This window comes from Clytia hemisphaerica, unplaced genomic scaffold (assembly GCF_902728285.1).
Source record: "Clytia hemisphaerica strain Z4C2 unplaced genomic scaffold, Clytia hemisphaerica genome assembly, whole genome shotgun sequence".
NCBI classification, from domain to species: domain Eukaryota; kingdom Metazoa; phylum Cnidaria; class Hydrozoa; order Leptothecata; family Clytiidae; genus Clytia; species Clytia hemisphaerica.
The window spans coordinates 19,329-36,288 of record NW_027103444.1 but is presented as its reverse complement, the minus strand read 5'-3'; the positions used below and the strand labels follow the sequence as shown (position 1 = coordinate 36,288).

Genomic DNA, 16,960 nt, shown 5'->3' with positions numbered 1-16,960 from the left:
CTTAAATGTGGTGGTGTAAATATATCAAGGCACACGCTTTCTACTTACTTTTACAAGTTGGATGTTCGCCACTCCACGTTCCATTCTCTTGGCAAACTCTTGTTTGGTCACCATCTGTAACCTCGTAGCCAGCATCACAATAATACTCAATGATAGTATCAACAACATAAACTGTCGCATTAGAAGGGATCACCTTGAAGCCTCCATTTGCTACTAATCCAGGGAACATGCAGAACGCAGCTACAGAAAAAAAAGATAAATTGAAAATAGAATGTGAAAAATCACTAAATAGTAAATATTGACTTGAATAGGAAGTATATGTCATACTTCAGTGTTAGTGAGCCGTTATAAACTATTTTCGTGAAAATTGGAAGGTAAAGTAAAATAAGTAAAAGAATTAACCACTAAACTTTGCCTGTTTTCCGCCGATCCTATCCACACCGGCTTTAACAGGTCTTAATTCGCAACACCCCAAAAAATAACACCAATAAAGTCTCAGCATAAAAAAAAATGATGAGGTAGTTCAAAAAAGATATAGAATGCACCCCCCCCCCCTGAGCTTAGGGGGGGGGAGCTAAACCATTTTTGCTTGATTGGGGGCTGTATTTTTCAAAAAATACAGGGGGCTAGCTTGCTAGTGGGGGCTGAGTGTTGTGTAATAGAACTGGGGGCAGAGCTGATAGGTTGAAGATATTTTAAATTCTGTTAAAAATCTTTGCTGTGGGGAAGGTTTTATCCCTCTTGAAAAAAAATTTTGCCTGCGGCCCAATAAATTTATTGAGAATTTGTATGCAAAATTTCTTTGATATTTTGCTTTGTGAAGGCGGGGGCTATGATTCTAGAAATTAGCCGGGGGCTATTTTCCTTAGCCCCCCCCCCTGAAAAATGCTGGGGGCTGGACCCCTCTGCACACTATAAAAGACCTATCCCTCTGAGAAAGATATGTGGTTGAAATTTGTTGAACCATAGCATCCTTTACATTTCAAACGGTTAGAAAAATCACATAAAAAGGTCTTAAAACTTTTCCAACTGATTATGCTTTGTCCTGGTGGTTCTGAGGTCCATAAGGAGCCACTGTACCAAATTTCAGCCTCATTTCCTAGCTTAGGCAGTAATGAGGAGAATAAGTCATCTTTCTTTGAAACATGCAGAGCAGATAAGATATTATAATAATATGAAACATACGTTTGCAGTATGGGGTTGGTTGAGACCATTTTCCACCAAAAAGACATGTCTGTTTATCACCATTGACCAGTGTATAAAATTTATCACAAGTGTATGTGACCACACCTCCATAGTGTGTTTCACCACTCACTTTACCATTGTCAACATCAGGCATATCACAACCTAACAAATAAATAACAATCTCTTATTATCAAATTTTGAAACTTTGAGAAAATTAGTGTCAATAACCCTGTGTCTGAGGGTGAATATTGGGTTTAGAAATGACAGAAAATGTTTTCTCTCCAAAAATATCATTAAGCTGAAAAGATAGTCCTGACGTGAAACAAATCCTGCAATTTCATACATGTTTTTTATAAAAATATACATGTTTTGTATGTTTTTACTGTGATCACTATTTTTTCGAATGTAAGCTTGTATGAATCTATTTTTAAAATGTTTTTCAATTAGCAGCTGATGATTGTCGTGTTACAAAGACATGAAACTGAAAGAAAATGCAGTAGTTGTTTTTTTCTTGATGATAAGAATATCCAAATTTTTTGAAGTCTTTGGATATTCTTAGTTTTTTAACAGATTATATTTTGGCCATAGAAAACTTAAGTTCTTATATAGTTTGTTCTTATAAATAAAAAGCATTTCTATTCAGAATCCAAAATTGATTCTAAATTTCCATTCACTTAGGACAGAAGGTTTCCAAATTTGCTGATATTTAGCTTATCCAGTAATTCTCTAACTAACAGAGCAATTTTCACTGGGGTAATGAGAATAATCTTTTTAATCGTATAAATGAAAAACAAGAAATTTAGCTGTCTATGTTAAAGTGATTTTAAGATTTTTTTATATCTTTTTGAGTTTTAAGCTAAAAGATGTTCTTAAAAAAATATTCTTATTTTCACCATTTTTTGGTTATTTTTGTGCCATTTTCTAGGAAAATGGCTGTTTTATAGTATGCGACGCCCTAAAATGTTCTTAACATGTTCCTAATATTTAACCTAATGTTCTTATAAAAAACGTGTACATTTATTTAAAAAGGGTCATCATACCGATGGAGTAGGTAGCATTGAAGCCTTTCATTCGGTATGACTTGTCACTGGTGAATCTCATGGTTAAATCATTCATCTCAATCACAGATGTAAACATGCCAGTCTTGTCTTGATCTTTAGTTAAGGATCCACTATATTCATGAATCTTGCCTCCGTTACCATTAAAAACTCTAACAAAATCATAATTTTTTTCTGTATCAAAGAAATGGAATATGACTGAGATGTTTCTTTGTGTTTCGAACTTCCATGTACAATTCAAAAGATTTGGGTAGTTAGTGTAGCCGAAACCAGGCGATGAAATAATGCCAAAGTCCTTTTTCAAAACAGCATAGCACCCTTGAAAAAGAAAAATAATATTAATTACTATAATTGTAAACTTTTCTATAAATTGTGTGCAGAACACAAGAACAAAATAGTCCGTACCCCCCCCCCCGCCCTGTTGAGGATATCGGAGATCCAATGGGTTAACGATTTTTGTTTAAAAGTGGATATCCAGGGGGTTAAATATCTACAAGGGAGCGGATATCCAGGGGATAAAAAATCTTTTCAAGTAAAAAATACGATATCCAGGGATAAGCATCTTTATAAGAGAGGATATCCAGGGGGTTGAGCATATTTTTAAAAGTGGATGGTATCCAGGAGGTTTTTACTAATAAAGTAGGATAATAAAGTAGGATACCGATGCAGTGGGGGTAAAAATTTTTTCTGGAAAAGCCATTTATAAATTAAGCTGAATAGGGTAATAGCAAGAACAATGAAAGTTGATTTCATGATTTTCATTCCATAGATTAAAAGAATCAGCAAAATGGTGAACTCTAAACTACGGCATTTGTTTAAAAAATGAATTAATCATCAACTTTACCTGGATACACAACAGCTCTGAATCCTTTATCATTAGATTCGAAATCGGATTGAAATTTGATCCATAAATGGGAATCTGCAGCAGTTACAACAGCACCATTGAATGAATTGCCAGAATATTTGCGTAAAATATAACCTTCTTCATCTTTGTTCCTTACCTAATGGTAAATATATGATCTGTATCAAATCTGCAATTTATATTTCTTATCATCCAAAACTAGCATCTTCTGTTCTTGTCTTGAGGTTTTCAGAGCTAGTTTTATGGCAAAAACTATTTATACCTAATATTAACTAATCCTTAAGAGAAAAATACTCTTTTCTACTATAAAGAAAGGAGTTGCCTTTCAGGCTGACAAAACAAAATTAACAAAAGAATTTCTCAAAATTTTGCGTTTGCGCAGCTCGGGGAGAGGGAGATTCTTTTCTTCTGATAGGAGATGTTTTAAATAATGCCCTTTAAAACAAACCACAGGTCTCTTTTATGGGACCTTTATCATTATTTGTATTTTACCAAGTTGTCATTATATGTAGATTCTTAAGAACTATATTTATTTGATTCTTTGTATTATTTCCAAGAGTTAGATAGTAAAATAATTTTTAGTATAAATAAGCGTAGAAATAGCAATACCTCAACAAAATCAGCTTTTTCTTCGGTTTTTAGTTCCAACATTTTAAAGGTGAGCAAGTAGGGTACTTTATCATTTCTGAAATCCCAAACACATTTGACGTCATTTGGATAGGGCTTCAATGGGTACCCAGGGGAATTGATATAAACTGGATCGTTTACTATGAGCATCTGGCCACCACAAGTTGTTTTTACTGATAATTTCAAATGCAAATAAAATTTGTTAACAATAAATTTACCTTCAGCAGTTTAGTTCAAATCCAAGTTTTTTAATTTTACACATTTTTGAAGTGGTGAACATTGCTAATTTCAAATATGCATAGGCGTAGCGAGATACCCTGCAAAATTTATGGATGAGAGCAGTTTTTACGACGCTGTAATTATTGTCTTTGTTTTATCAAAAGATAATGATTATGTCATATAAACGTCTGCACTCCCTCATAAATTTTTCAGGGTATCTTGCTACGCCTATGAATACAGTCTCACATTTTTCTTATTTTTCTTATATCAAAAGTTACAAACAGCTCTACCAAAATTAAATTTTATCAAACATCATTGAATACGCAACTTTATAGGTAAAAGACTGAAGCTGATAATTAAGAAATCTATTCTGTATATTTATGAAAACACACAGAATAGAAAGTTGAAGTTGACTGAAGCTAATAATAAAGAAATCTTTTAAATTGAAATTGAGGATCAAAGACTATAAATTTCACCTGCTCTGTATTTAGCTTTGAATCCTTTGAAATTATCTCCTTCATCACTAACAAATTGAACCATTAGAGTATTTGAGGATGACGTGATTGGAGCTATAGTGAGATTGTTACCACTATATCGGGCAATGAAATTTGAGGCAGATGTAAGACCATCAATGACGTCAACATAATCAAACCCATCTTCAGTACTGAAATCTTCAAACGTCAATTCAATTTGATATCCTTTAGGAACTTGGATGCTCCATTGACAATTACTACTTTCATCATAGTTTTCTGGATAGTTGTTGGTGGTGAAAGTTCCAGTTTGACCCGTTAAATAGTAAACACATTGTGCTGAAATATTTAAAATGTAAAGTTATTTCTCATTGAGCCAAAAAAAACTGAAAAACTGGAACTGAAAAAACAATGCCAATAGAACAGAATTGATTGATTAAATCAATTGATTGAATCAAATTAAACCCTTTATATCAATGGACCTTTTTTTAAAGAGGCAGCCATGTTGAAAAATTATGTACTCCAGCATAAAAACAATGATACAGCCATACATAATTACTGTATCATGCCTATTTTAAAAATTATGCATGACTGTATCATTGTTTTTATGCTGGAGTACATAATTATTCAACATGGCTGCCTCTTTGAAAAAAGGTCTATTTAATCAAAGCTAGATTGTTGAAGAGAACCTTTTATCTAATTCTTAAAATTGAACAAAAAATTTGCATAAAATAAAACACTATACAACAAACAATAGAGGAAGCAGCACAAAAAAAGTATGGGTTAAATATCAAAAAGGAATCCTTTTTCATGTTAAGATGAAATCAAACAAAACTACTCAAATAGAGCAACCTAGGATAATGGGAGCTAGTAGGTTATCAAGGTAGGACCCAAAAGCTTTGAGCTTCTTGTTTTGATGATTTCGACAGACGTTTTGTGGTTTTTGGGGTATTATAAGGTTATAACTCTGTCTCCTTTGGGGTTTTAGCAGAGTGTCTTACCGTGAGTGGTCCTAAATCCGACAGCCCTGCCTAAATCCGACCCCCCAAATAACTGCTATGAAAAAAATTCTATGCTTACAAACGTTCCCTCTCCAAGTTGAACAATAAACTATATTGCAAGAACTCTAGAAACAAAACATCTAACAAGATGACTATAATGTCAAGATGTCAATTAATGACATAATGTGACAAAAAAAGTGTGAGTTGTAAAAATAATTACCTCTATTATTCTGAATCTGTTGCTCGTGCTTAAAACGTTAACAATTTTGTAATAAAGAATTATGTTTTGTATAAAAAGCAATTAATGTTTTGGTTCAATTGGTTCAGTGTATCAAATCTCTCAGTTTAGTTGACACTTTGGTATCTTCATTGCGTCACAGTGAAAGGTTTATTTTAATTTTAGTTTGTATCTTTGAAATACCCCATCGGATTTAGGCAGGGCTGTCGGATTCAGGACCACTCACGCAGTTACATCAAAATGCCTTGAAAATGTCAATATGAAAATTGCGTAATCAGAGAACGTATGTCTCGCTCATTATAAAAAGGCTGAGACAAACTTTCAATAATTGGATTGCAACATCGAGTTAAGTCTCTTTTGTTAAGTCACCAGGGGGTAAATAAAACAGACCTTGATACATTTATCGTACGTTTCAACTTGACGATTTGTTTAAAACTCAGCCTCCTAAATATTTGGGGTAGGTAAAATATGTACAAAGAAATTCATACTTTTCCAAACCGGCGAATCTTTAAAAAAGAAGCGAACAATAAAATATAATTACCCTTTCCAAATAAACCTCTTCGGTGGCGAGCGTAGTCTACTCTGACGTAATTGTAAAATTTATGTGATGGGAGTTTGACATAGTAATGTAATGTTGTTTGGGGAATTATGAAGTTCTCTGGAATTTCGATTGCAATTATTCAGGTTGATTTTTTATGACTTCTAATGGTACTTTATCTAACGAGTTTGATTACTCTGGTCTCACACTTATGTCTTTTTTTTTCGCGTCCTTTTCCGTGATCACTTTTATTTATATTTTTAAAGACAGGTAAGAAGGCATATTGATGTAACTGTTACGGTATTTTGCTAGCAACTTGCGAATTGAGGCAGAGTCTGGATTGCTTCGCAACCCTTATACAATACAGTCAGTTACTAGATGCTATTTTTGCGAATTTATGACCGAAGCAGTTTTGCTATATTGTGCACATACCTTTAACTTCTATCCCAAGCGAAAATTTACTATAAAATTTGCTATATAAATCACATCTTCAAACCGATGATTTTATCAAAATGACCTTGAACGGTTTGGCTTAAAGCCACGAAAACTTTCTCGGTTTGGTAGCTAGGACTGCGAAAAATGCCGTTTTAAAATGGTGTACCCTAGCAGTGAACAGCAAAAAAATTACCGGAAGCCGAAACACGGACTTAGAATCTGAAGTTGATCAGATTGCCGCGCGGGCGGCACGCATCTAAGCAATCTAAGCAGTGGTTCTTTGGTTTTAAATGTTTATTTTGCTGTTAAATGAAAAAAAATTAGTTTGAACGGTGACAGAAAGGATCTTCATCATCCCTTGACTTTTAACAGTATTTGATATATGATACTTGCTGTTAAAAGTCGAGGGATGATGAAGATCCTTTCTGTCACCATCTGTCAATCAATGAGAGGTTTTTGCAAGACGCGCGGGCGGAAGGAGTGCTCTTTTAGTGAACGAAACTTACCTTGCAAAATCAAGTGGATATTCTATGATAAAGAAGTACGGAGGTAATCGGCGGCGGGTGTTGTGCCGCCATGGATTATGTGGTGTGTTTGGCATTAAGGCTCTTACGACCCTGTCTCTATAGCGGCTTTATTAGAGGGATTTTTAGAGTGTCTCTTATTTTGCTAGCAACTTGCGAATTGAGGTGGAGTCTGGATCGCTTCGCAACCCTTATACAATACGGCTAGTAGAGCCTTAGAGCTAGCCAGCCTGCTTGATAGTCTGGAGTTCCTTAAACTATTTAAACACTAAAAGACCAGCCAAGAAAAACTTACTGCAATTTCTCTCATCAGAATTATCTCCACAGTCATTCACTTTGTCACAAATTGAACTCTTGGAAATACATTTGGAGTTGTCGCATCTGAAGGAATCTAAAAATTAAAAGATTTTAAAAAATGTAATGAGCAAAAAGTTCAATCAATCTGCAATAATTCGACGAAGCTCCACATGCTTGAACTCGCTACTTAGTCTACCATCTTTGTAAACCTCGCATTTATTTTGCGCGGGAAAAAATAAAATAGACTCGAATGTGGAGCAATCGAAATTGGGTAATATAAAAAGAAGAAGATCACTCAATCAAAGAATCCAACCTACCAGCTTGACATGCATCCATCTAAAAATAGAAAAATTAAAAAAAAATTGAAATTTAAAATATTCGGTTGCAGTGTTAGAATTACAGTGGGGGCTCAAGGGGGCTCAAGGGGGCTCAAGGTTTTCAGTGACGGGGTATTGCCCTTTTTGCTGTCCGGGACACAACTTTGTTCGGTATTTCATCATTTAAATTTACTTTATTAAACAAACTACGGTAAGTTCCAAATCTTCCTAGACTGTTATTCATGGGATTAACGTCAAAAAAATTGCAATAAAACTGTTTTCTTGTGATAAACTGGTACCAACAACAATCAATATTTATTTTTACGATATATTTCGGATATATTTATCCATCATCAGGTCTAAAAGAATAAAAACAGTTAAAAACAGTTATATAGATTTAAAAATTATATAAGGTAAATTTCAAAATAATGCAACGCATCCCTTCACTACATACACATAAAACACTATAAATGAATAAGCAAAATTGAATTGATACAGAAAATAAAAGGAAAAATTGAAGTTCGCTAAAGAAATTGAAAGTTCCGTGTAAAATCATTTTTACCTCGAAAAAACTTAAAATGGATTTACTAAGTCTAAAACCTCCAGTTGAAAAGTGTTTCAAAATTCGCGTGGTTTATAAAATTTGTTGTTCACGATGCCAATCGTGCTATGTCGGTCAAACGATCCGTCATTTAATCACACGACTTAAAGAACACAAAAGATCTGGCCCCGTGGGGAATCATTTTAAGGATTGTGGTATCGAGCTATCAATTGAGAACGTATCAATTCTTTGTACTACGTCATGTTCAACATTTTATTTAATGGCCCTTGAGGCATTAATGATTAATGAGCATAAGCCATCTCTTAATACAAAAGACGAGTATAGAAGTAGGGCTTTGGTAATTAAGATTTAATTCCCAAAACGCTACGTCTATACTCCCTGAGCGATTTATATACTTGTATGTATTTTTTCTAATTTTTCCTTTTATTTTCTGTATCAATTCAATTTTGCTTATTCATGTATAGTGTTTTATGTGTATGTAGTGAAGGGATGCGTTGCATTATTTTGAAATTTACCTTATATAATTTTTAAATCTATATAACTGTTTTTAACTGTTTTTATTCTTTTAGACCTGATGATGGATAAATATATCCGAAATATATCGTAAAAATAAATATTGATTGTTGTTGGTACCAGTTTATTACAATATTACAAATTGCCACAATGTTTCTTCCGTATAAAACTGTTTTCGGATACTGTTTTCAAAATTAGAGAACTGTAGAAACGAATACCTGACAAACAAATGGCAGCTCTGTGCTACATGGGACATCATTCCAAAGGTTTTGTTTTTGACGAACGTACATTTCTACGCAATCTTCGTCTTGGTTATCATTGTCTGGTTGTCCTGGCAACCATTTGAATGCGTATTGAAGGGGTTTGGTACCATCCACCCATTCGAATTTTCCTTCTTCAGCTCGGTCGTTCAACCCTATATGATAAAAGTATTGTTAAAAGTTTGCTTTACCTTTCTTTAACACACCCCTGTGTCACAGACCCGCTGGGACCCCAACCCCACTGGAAAGTTTAGCTAAAATTTCGTCCCGGTACTGAAAATACCCCAAAATTTCAGCCCTATTGGGAAATTGACTTTGATTACATCCCCATTCAAATTTCATTGTAAAAAATTGCACTCTAAAACCATCTCCACTGGATTTTTTAAGCTTGGAACAATATCCCCATTGGATTACGATGGAAAATTTTATCCCCGCGGTAGGAAAAAGTTTCACCGGGGCTGTGAGACAGGGGTTTAATCTTTCTATATCTTGCAACTATCAGCCTGAAATCAAGAAAACAAAGATTGTATACTTTCTAAAAGAACAGATGAATTAGTTTCGTATAAAGATATCTTTTATTAAGAATTCTTGTGAATAGTTATTTCTAAATATGTTATTCTTTTAAAGGTATCTAATCCATATATTGATACAACATATTTTCGTCATGACAAATACGAGGTCATTTGATAATTCGTGTTAGGGACAAGAAATTCCGAAGTTTGTTTTATTGTAGAACAGTTCAAATAGTTTATCATTGGTTTTCATGTGATCACAGTATAGCAGTGTGCAAGTTTAAGGATTTCCCGTGAGTGATATATAGATCGTATGTTCACCCCTTTGTTTTTAATTACCTTAAAGGGGAAAAACTAGTTGGGAAAAATGACGATATTTTAAGCACAACAGTTTTCTCCCGTGAACAACCTTTCATCGAAGTGCTGAAGTTTTCCCCGGCTTGAATTTAACCCAGTGAAAAGTTTTAATCCATGAAATTTCTTTCAATATTAAATTTTTCTAAACACTTTATTACTTTCGTTTCAGTTTTTGCAAAAAGATAAATGAATAACTGGACTAAAGAGGGAATATTTAGATTTTGAATACTCGTAATGTTAATTGTAGTTGGTTGTTATCCTAGCTGGCACAAAACGTTCTTTCGACGTTTATCTAACATTCATAACGTCCAAATAACGTTATCTGAACGTTAAAACAACGTTTGTGCCAGCTGTTATGATTCGACATTTAAACATGAAATTAACTGAGAGGTTAAGATAGGAGTGACCTATAAGAAAATCTTCTCTTGCTATTACTGTAGTGCCAATTTATATCACTTACCTTACCTTAAAAATAGTTCTTTATCACCGTATAATCTACATTATGCCAGAATTTAATGAAGTACGTGTTAACTTAAACACTTTCATATTACAATATTCGAAAATTCAAACGAGAAGGTAGTAAATGAAAAATAGTAGTCTATCTATTTCTTCAGAGACGGGATATTTTTGGATGGTTGTTGAAAATATACAGATATGGTTGGGAAATAAATGTCAGTCAATACCAATCAAAACCTCCCAATAAATGAATACACCTTTTCGACAGTAGTCGCGCGGTCAGGCGTGTGCCACTTTATTATTTAATTTACCACCCTAAACTCGATCCAATCCTTTTTCACACTTTTTTCTATTGTCTTCAGGCGCGAAAAAAAAGACTGGGATGTTTTTAGGGTGATAAAACGGACAAAAAAATGCACGCGCGGCAATTGACGGCTAGCTGCGGTCAAAAAGTGTATTACTGTATAAAAAGCTTTACCTATCCATGATGTTCGAGTATCTCCACTTTTAAAGGAGATGTATCTCGCTAAGAAAGCATTGGTGGCTTCTTCATCCACGGTCACAAGGTTTGCACCTCTTCGTTTACAATTGTATTGTGCATCGTTCCATTGTCGCTTTTCGTCAACGTATAAATAACATTTACCGCATCTCAAAAACCAGCCTAAATTAAAAACATTTTTTGGGTAAACTTTGAACTCAGAAAGAGAACCAATAGCGCTCCGCGTCGCATACGTCATAATTATTTTAACTCAAATTTATGAATTGTTTCCAATTCAATACTTCATTTCGAAATGGTTGCAAAGCCGTGAAAGTTGTTAGCCTAGTTAAGTAAGTCCGTATTCACAAGGCTAGGACACACGGCTAATGGTAATATAGCGTTTTTGGCGCTTTAAAGATTTTTTATATTTACGGATTTAAAGTTTGCCTTGGAATACTGTCACACTCAGTCACAACTTTCCATCAGATTTATCGTAGTGACTGAATCAAACTAGCTTAGATTTCTAGGCTAGAAAGTTGTTATTAACGCAAAGGAGGATGGGATCGTAAGTCGTACAAACGAATAATTTTGTGCAAATTTGTTTTTAGATTCACCGCGGTACCCTATCATGGCAACAAAGACAGAAATTTTAGATAGTGTCCAGAGTTCATCTAACGACATCTTCGTGAAGATTATCATGTGCTATTATCGTGTGTTAGATTTATTTGGTAAATTTGAGATGTAATACTCAGACTGTTCCGACATTTCGAGTATATTAAAACAAAAGAAATACCTTGTGGACATTCGAAATTCGACGCATAGAAAGCATTGTTTTGAATCTAAGGGGAATAAAAGTAAAAATTAAAGTAAATTACTTAAGTCAATACACAATATAGCTTTTAAAAAAATTGACAATTTCGTTACAGGATTTCATTGAAATTCAATTATTATAGGAAAGCCAGAGATTTGGGAAAACCAACATGTAAGACTTGACTATTCTTCGCCACGGCATGACGTCAGAACTGGGGTACAACAGAACACTTACTAAAGATTAATTATGTGTTTTCAGTAAACATAATGTTTTAGTGAGTTAAACCATAGTGTTTGTTTTACCCTCGAAATTATTAAATCTTATTGGTTGAAAAAGATGTCACATGACTTTCCGTGGCAAAGAATGGATGCGATGAAATTCAAGTTAGCACGGTATATAAATTAGCAAAACAGATCGTAAAGTTACATCATTACAGTAAAAAACTTTCTTGTACTCACTTCATCAAGAACTTCTATAGATGTAATCAATTGAAGAATTGAGAACAAAGTCACGATTTTGAATGCCAGCATTCTTTTGTTCTTCTTATATACAATTTCTTTCGACTCTTCCCAAATTCTAAATAAGAACATTTTAAATTTTCAGTCAACATCCAAATTGTTAATACAGCGAGTTTATGTATTAGCATAGAGGTATAAAGAAAGACAGGAGATGAATTTGTCGGTAATTGGTCGTTAAAGTCTTTTGATTTCTTTTATGTAATAAATCAAAAGAAATTCTAGGCTCGCCCGATGAAATACGACTTTTTAGTTGAACTCAAGTTTGCTCTGAATATTCTTACTATCAGCATCGAGGATTTCTAGCTTTCTGATATACGAGAATAAAATAAAATTTAGCTCCACGAAATGATTTTGCGTTCAATTTTGTCATCCATTAAATTTTTTTTTGAAAATATATTTTCTCCAGCCAGAAAAGAAAAAGTTCTTTATAAGCACACACAATTTCAGACCCAATTTGTAGACAAAAAGTCGCTGGAGAATTTTGGAGGAAAGTATCAAGCAATAGAGTTCACCTTAAAGAAAACATTGATCGAAAAATCTTGTCATTTGATGAAGGATTGCAAAGTTTACAGGCCTTTCTTTAATCCAAATATTTTCTTACACCAATGTCAGAAACAATGAATCTCGTCCCATTTTATTTCCAACACTTAAGTTAGCCAATAAGATTTTACCTATCAACAAAAGAGCTCATTAAAAATGCACGATATATGAGATTATGAGCATGCATACCTCGTAATATGTTTAATCGTAGGGCGAGCATGGTTACAATAGCATACTTCTCCTGTTTCTTTATACCTCCATGGTATTAGCATTTTTGAGGACGGTGGAGTGACTGAAGGTATTTGGAATAACGCACAGTTTTGTCCCACATAATCGAGTTTTATCTAATGCTAGATTGGAGGGCGTAAGGTTGGGATCACAAGGCCGAAATACCGATACACATTTTTCTTAAATCCTCGTCAACAACGACAACAAAGAATTGCTCTAAATTCCTTATTATGTCACCATATGGAACTATTAACACCTAAATACCGTCGTTTTCTTCTTACGACAGATAAAAAGACTAATACCGCCACACCGTTCAATCTGTATGCCCCAACCCTCCAACCAGGCTAAGGTGAAAACTTACCTCAATTGTTCCTTAGTTTCACTTTACAGTTTTATTATCTTAAAAATCTCTTCTCTTTTTAAGCAAAGCAAAAGATAGAATACACTCGAATTTTCTATTACTTAGTTGAGTACTAGAGTTACAAAATGTATAAAAATTGAAACAGAAAGTCATAGAGACAATGTGTAAATACAGCTTTTGGGATAAATTTACCTTTATCTTTCTTAAAGTCCTTGAAAAGCAACGTGTTTTTTTTTTATTAATGAAAAGTTTGTTTTTCTAAGGTATACAATATCTTTGAAATCCGAAATGTTTTTCTCGGTAACTAGGGCTGGAGACTGGCTTCTCGGAAAAGTAATGCAAACAATGACATGGTGTTAGGGGCGGCCAAAGGAGTGGGGGGGCAGAAAAGAGGGGCGTAATGAAAGATCCCAATGAAAAGGAACATTGAAATTCTACGAACTGTGCTCCTAGTATCAGTCTTTAAAAAAACTCAAAATTAATCTGGAAACAAAAACCCCCTACTCTCGGGTACCTAATAGCCGGGGGGGGGGCCCGCTAATTAATTTTTCGAAAATTTTCCACCCAGGACATTCTTATTCCAGCCCCCCCCCCGCTTATTGACTTTTGGGAAAAAGTTTTTTGAAAGTTCCCTCTTTTGCCTCAATTCTGCTGTATCAGCCTCCTTTTCGAACATTTTCCACCCAGGACATTTTTATTCCAACCCCCCCGCTTATTAAATTTTGAGATTTTTTCCAACCCCCCTGCTTATTCCAAACCCCCCGGCTATTAGGTACCCGAGAGTACTCAAAAAAGCATGTTTTGATATTATACTTTATTTCTGGACACCCTGTACAATGTACGAAGATGTAAACAGAACCATGAAAAATAAACGGCAGTATTGGCCTATTCCATTAAATTTCCATACAGGGGATTGGACGAAGCTTTTCAAGGCAAAGAAAGATTCTTAGTAATGTGTGGATACCCCCTGGAAAATGGAAAAATTTGCAAAAGAACCATTGGAAAAATTATTTTCATACCTTGAAAGTGAGGGTGGACAAACTTCTACCCCCTGGAAATTTTAAAATAACTTTTTACACCCTGGAAAAATGAAACACAACTCCTTTATACCCCCTGGAAATTCTCCTCCTATTGCCCCCTGGAAATGTTCGCACCCCTGTATGGATATAAAATGGAATAGCCCATTGAACGCACCCATTTTGAAAGTTCACAGCGTATACATAAAATTTAAAATAAAAAGTCAAATTGATTTAGTAATAAACTTACCAATTCTCTTTTCCAAAGCTCTGGACCGGCCAGAGTGAATAGAGAGGTGTATCTAAACTTGTCTATACTGATGCACTTCTTGATTATATGCTATGAAGCATAAATTACTCATGCTACAAAATCCAAAAGTAAACTGATCGTCAATAAATATGATACATGTGTGTTTACCTCATAGACAAATAACAGACTACACGTCTTTTTTTGTTCACTCCTTTTAAAATACACGTTTTTTATAAGGATATCCTAAATTTTTGAAGCCTTTAGATGTTCTTAATTTTTTGAGTTTTAAGCCTAAAAACGTTATTAATATGTTCTTATTTTCACAATTTTGTGAGTATGTTTGTGCCTTTTCCTAAGAAAACAGGCATCTTAGAGTCCGCAAAGCGTTAAAATATTCTTAACTTGTTCTTAATGTTTTAGCCATTGAAGCTTTATGTTCTTATAGAGTTTGTTCTTATAAAAAACGTGTACACAGTTTCCCTTAAAGCTATGTTGATTTTACACCATTGCTTCTTGCTTAGTTGAAAGATTAAAATTTTTGTCAATAAATATATGAGGTAGGATTGACCCATTACTCAATAATTTTTAAAGATGCTAAGTTGGATAATGTTTTGAGACTAGACGACAACGTATCTAGGGCAAAAGTGAGATTTTTCACAAGGAAACTTATTGCTAGATTTTATTCATTGTAATCTGATTATGTGATGATATCGCTAATTGTAAAATAAAAGGTGATTTTCGATGACACTTCAAGGTATAACGTCGAGAGAGAGAGGCACTCCAATACATGAAATTTGAAACTCATCTGTTTTTTCTATGAAATCAACATAAGCAGGCAGGCATCCAACATTCTTGACATGATGAGAGAATTATCCACATAAATTAAATATTGACATTTGAGTAAGCATGAAATAGTGTAGGTTTTTGAAGTCCAAATATTGACTAAAATTGATACGCATATTTTGTCGATTATATGTCATCATTTTAAGATCCTTTCTTTCGCTGGTCACATTTTTTAAATAAGAGTAAAGTTCATAAGAATACGTGGATTTGATAACGATAAGAATTGTAGAACTATTCCAAGAGTTCTGAGGTTCTAAAACATGCCAACACTCCCATCTCACAGACCCGGTTTGGGTAAGAATAATTCCATTGTTTTTGTGCCAGAAAATTCAGCGGGGATGAAAAAAATAGCACAATTTTTTGCAGTGAGGACTTGCTTGTCTGCTTATTTTCAGTGAGGACAAAAATTGGAGTATAATTTTTCCACTGGAGACGATATTTTGGTCAAATTTCCAGTCGGAAGGGGTGCCAGTGGGTCTGTGAGAAGTAGGTGTATGTAAGTTCAAAATACATTTGCTGAGATGAGAATATTACTTTTTAAATTTAAAGAATCTTTGACATAAAGGTGATCCAGTTATCGCAAGCTAAGTCGGTGGAAAAATTTCCCCGAAAATAACCCACAACACCCCAATAGACAAAATATATCCGGCAGGAAATTTTCACCAACTACGTTTTGTAACACGAGCTGATGTACATAAGGTATTATCTGAGTTGAATTCAATAAAGGTTTAGGAGTATTTGAAGGGTTCTTATAAAAAAAACTTCTGTCTTAAGTCTTGTGTGTGCTTCATACGTAAAAGACTGAGTAACAAACGCCAACGAAATTTACATTACAACACCTCCTCCTCCACAAAATAAAGTTTTTCTCACATTGTGTACCGTTATAATGCCACACCCTAAGTTTTGTTTTTATTGTTTCCATGACAACACGTATAAGATACCTCCACATGATCGCAGACCGGTTGGATTCTTGCCCACCGGAAAAATCGGTCAAAATGTCCTGCTGCTAATTTTGTCTCCTTTGAAAAACTGCACATTCGTAAGATTTGTTCTTTTACCCGCTAATCAGTCTCATGGCCCTTCGCTGAACACTCTCGAAGACATTGATGTTCTTGATGAGTCGTGAAGACCAAACGGCTTGAGCGTACTCAAGATACGGTCGGCCGAACGCTGTATGTGTGCGGAGCATTTCTGGTGAAAGAAAGTCAAAACTTCTGCTGATCAGACCAACGATTGAGTTAGCTTCTCTTGATTTTACCAAAGATGTTTCAAAATTCAATTCCTCGACGATAAACACTCAGAGACCTTTTTCTTTTTCTAAGTGCTCCAGGATCAACCAGCCTATGTTGTATGGATGTACATGTTTGATTGGCATCTACAACACTATTCATCTCTTCGACAAGCTCAGTGTCGTCTGCAAAGAGGTACATATCAGACTTGTGACCTCAGGTAGATGGTTTATATATACACTTCCCTGTGGGACT

General features: G+C 34.4%; 1 protein-coding gene across 1 annotated transcript in view; it reads right to left on the bottom strand.

Annotated features, from left to right (window-relative positions):
• The window catches only part of LOC136798175 (uncharacterized), a 52,916-nt gene extending 38,177 nt beyond the window's left edge, over window positions 1–14,739 (bottom strand). The window contains exons 1-13 of the mRNA XM_067054757.1: window positions 14,634–14,739; window positions 12,179–12,296; window positions 11,703–11,748; window positions 10,910–11,092; window positions 9,065–9,261; window positions 7,772–7,790; window positions 7,453–7,548; window positions 4,428–4,760; window positions 3,715–3,905; window positions 3,088–3,244; window positions 2,226–2,561; window positions 1,186–1,347; window positions 49–240 (exon numbers count right to left, since the gene is read on the bottom strand). Of these exons, the coding sequence (XP_066910858.1) occupies window positions 49–240; window positions 1,186–1,347; window positions 2,226–2,561; window positions 3,088–3,244; window positions 3,715–3,905; window positions 4,428–4,760; window positions 7,453–7,548; window positions 7,772–7,790; window positions 9,065–9,261; window positions 10,910–11,092; window positions 11,703–11,748; window positions 12,179–12,250 (1,984 nt within the window). The 5' untranslated portion in view covers window positions 12,251–12,296; window positions 14,634–14,739. The remainder of the gene's footprint in view (window positions 1–48; window positions 241–1,185; window positions 1,348–2,225; window positions 2,562–3,087; window positions 3,245–3,714; window positions 3,906–4,427; window positions 4,761–7,452; window positions 7,549–7,771; window positions 7,791–9,064; window positions 9,262–10,909; window positions 11,093–11,702; window positions 11,749–12,178; window positions 12,297–14,633) is intronic.
• Between the last annotated feature and the right edge of the window lie 2,221 nt (window positions 14,740–16,960).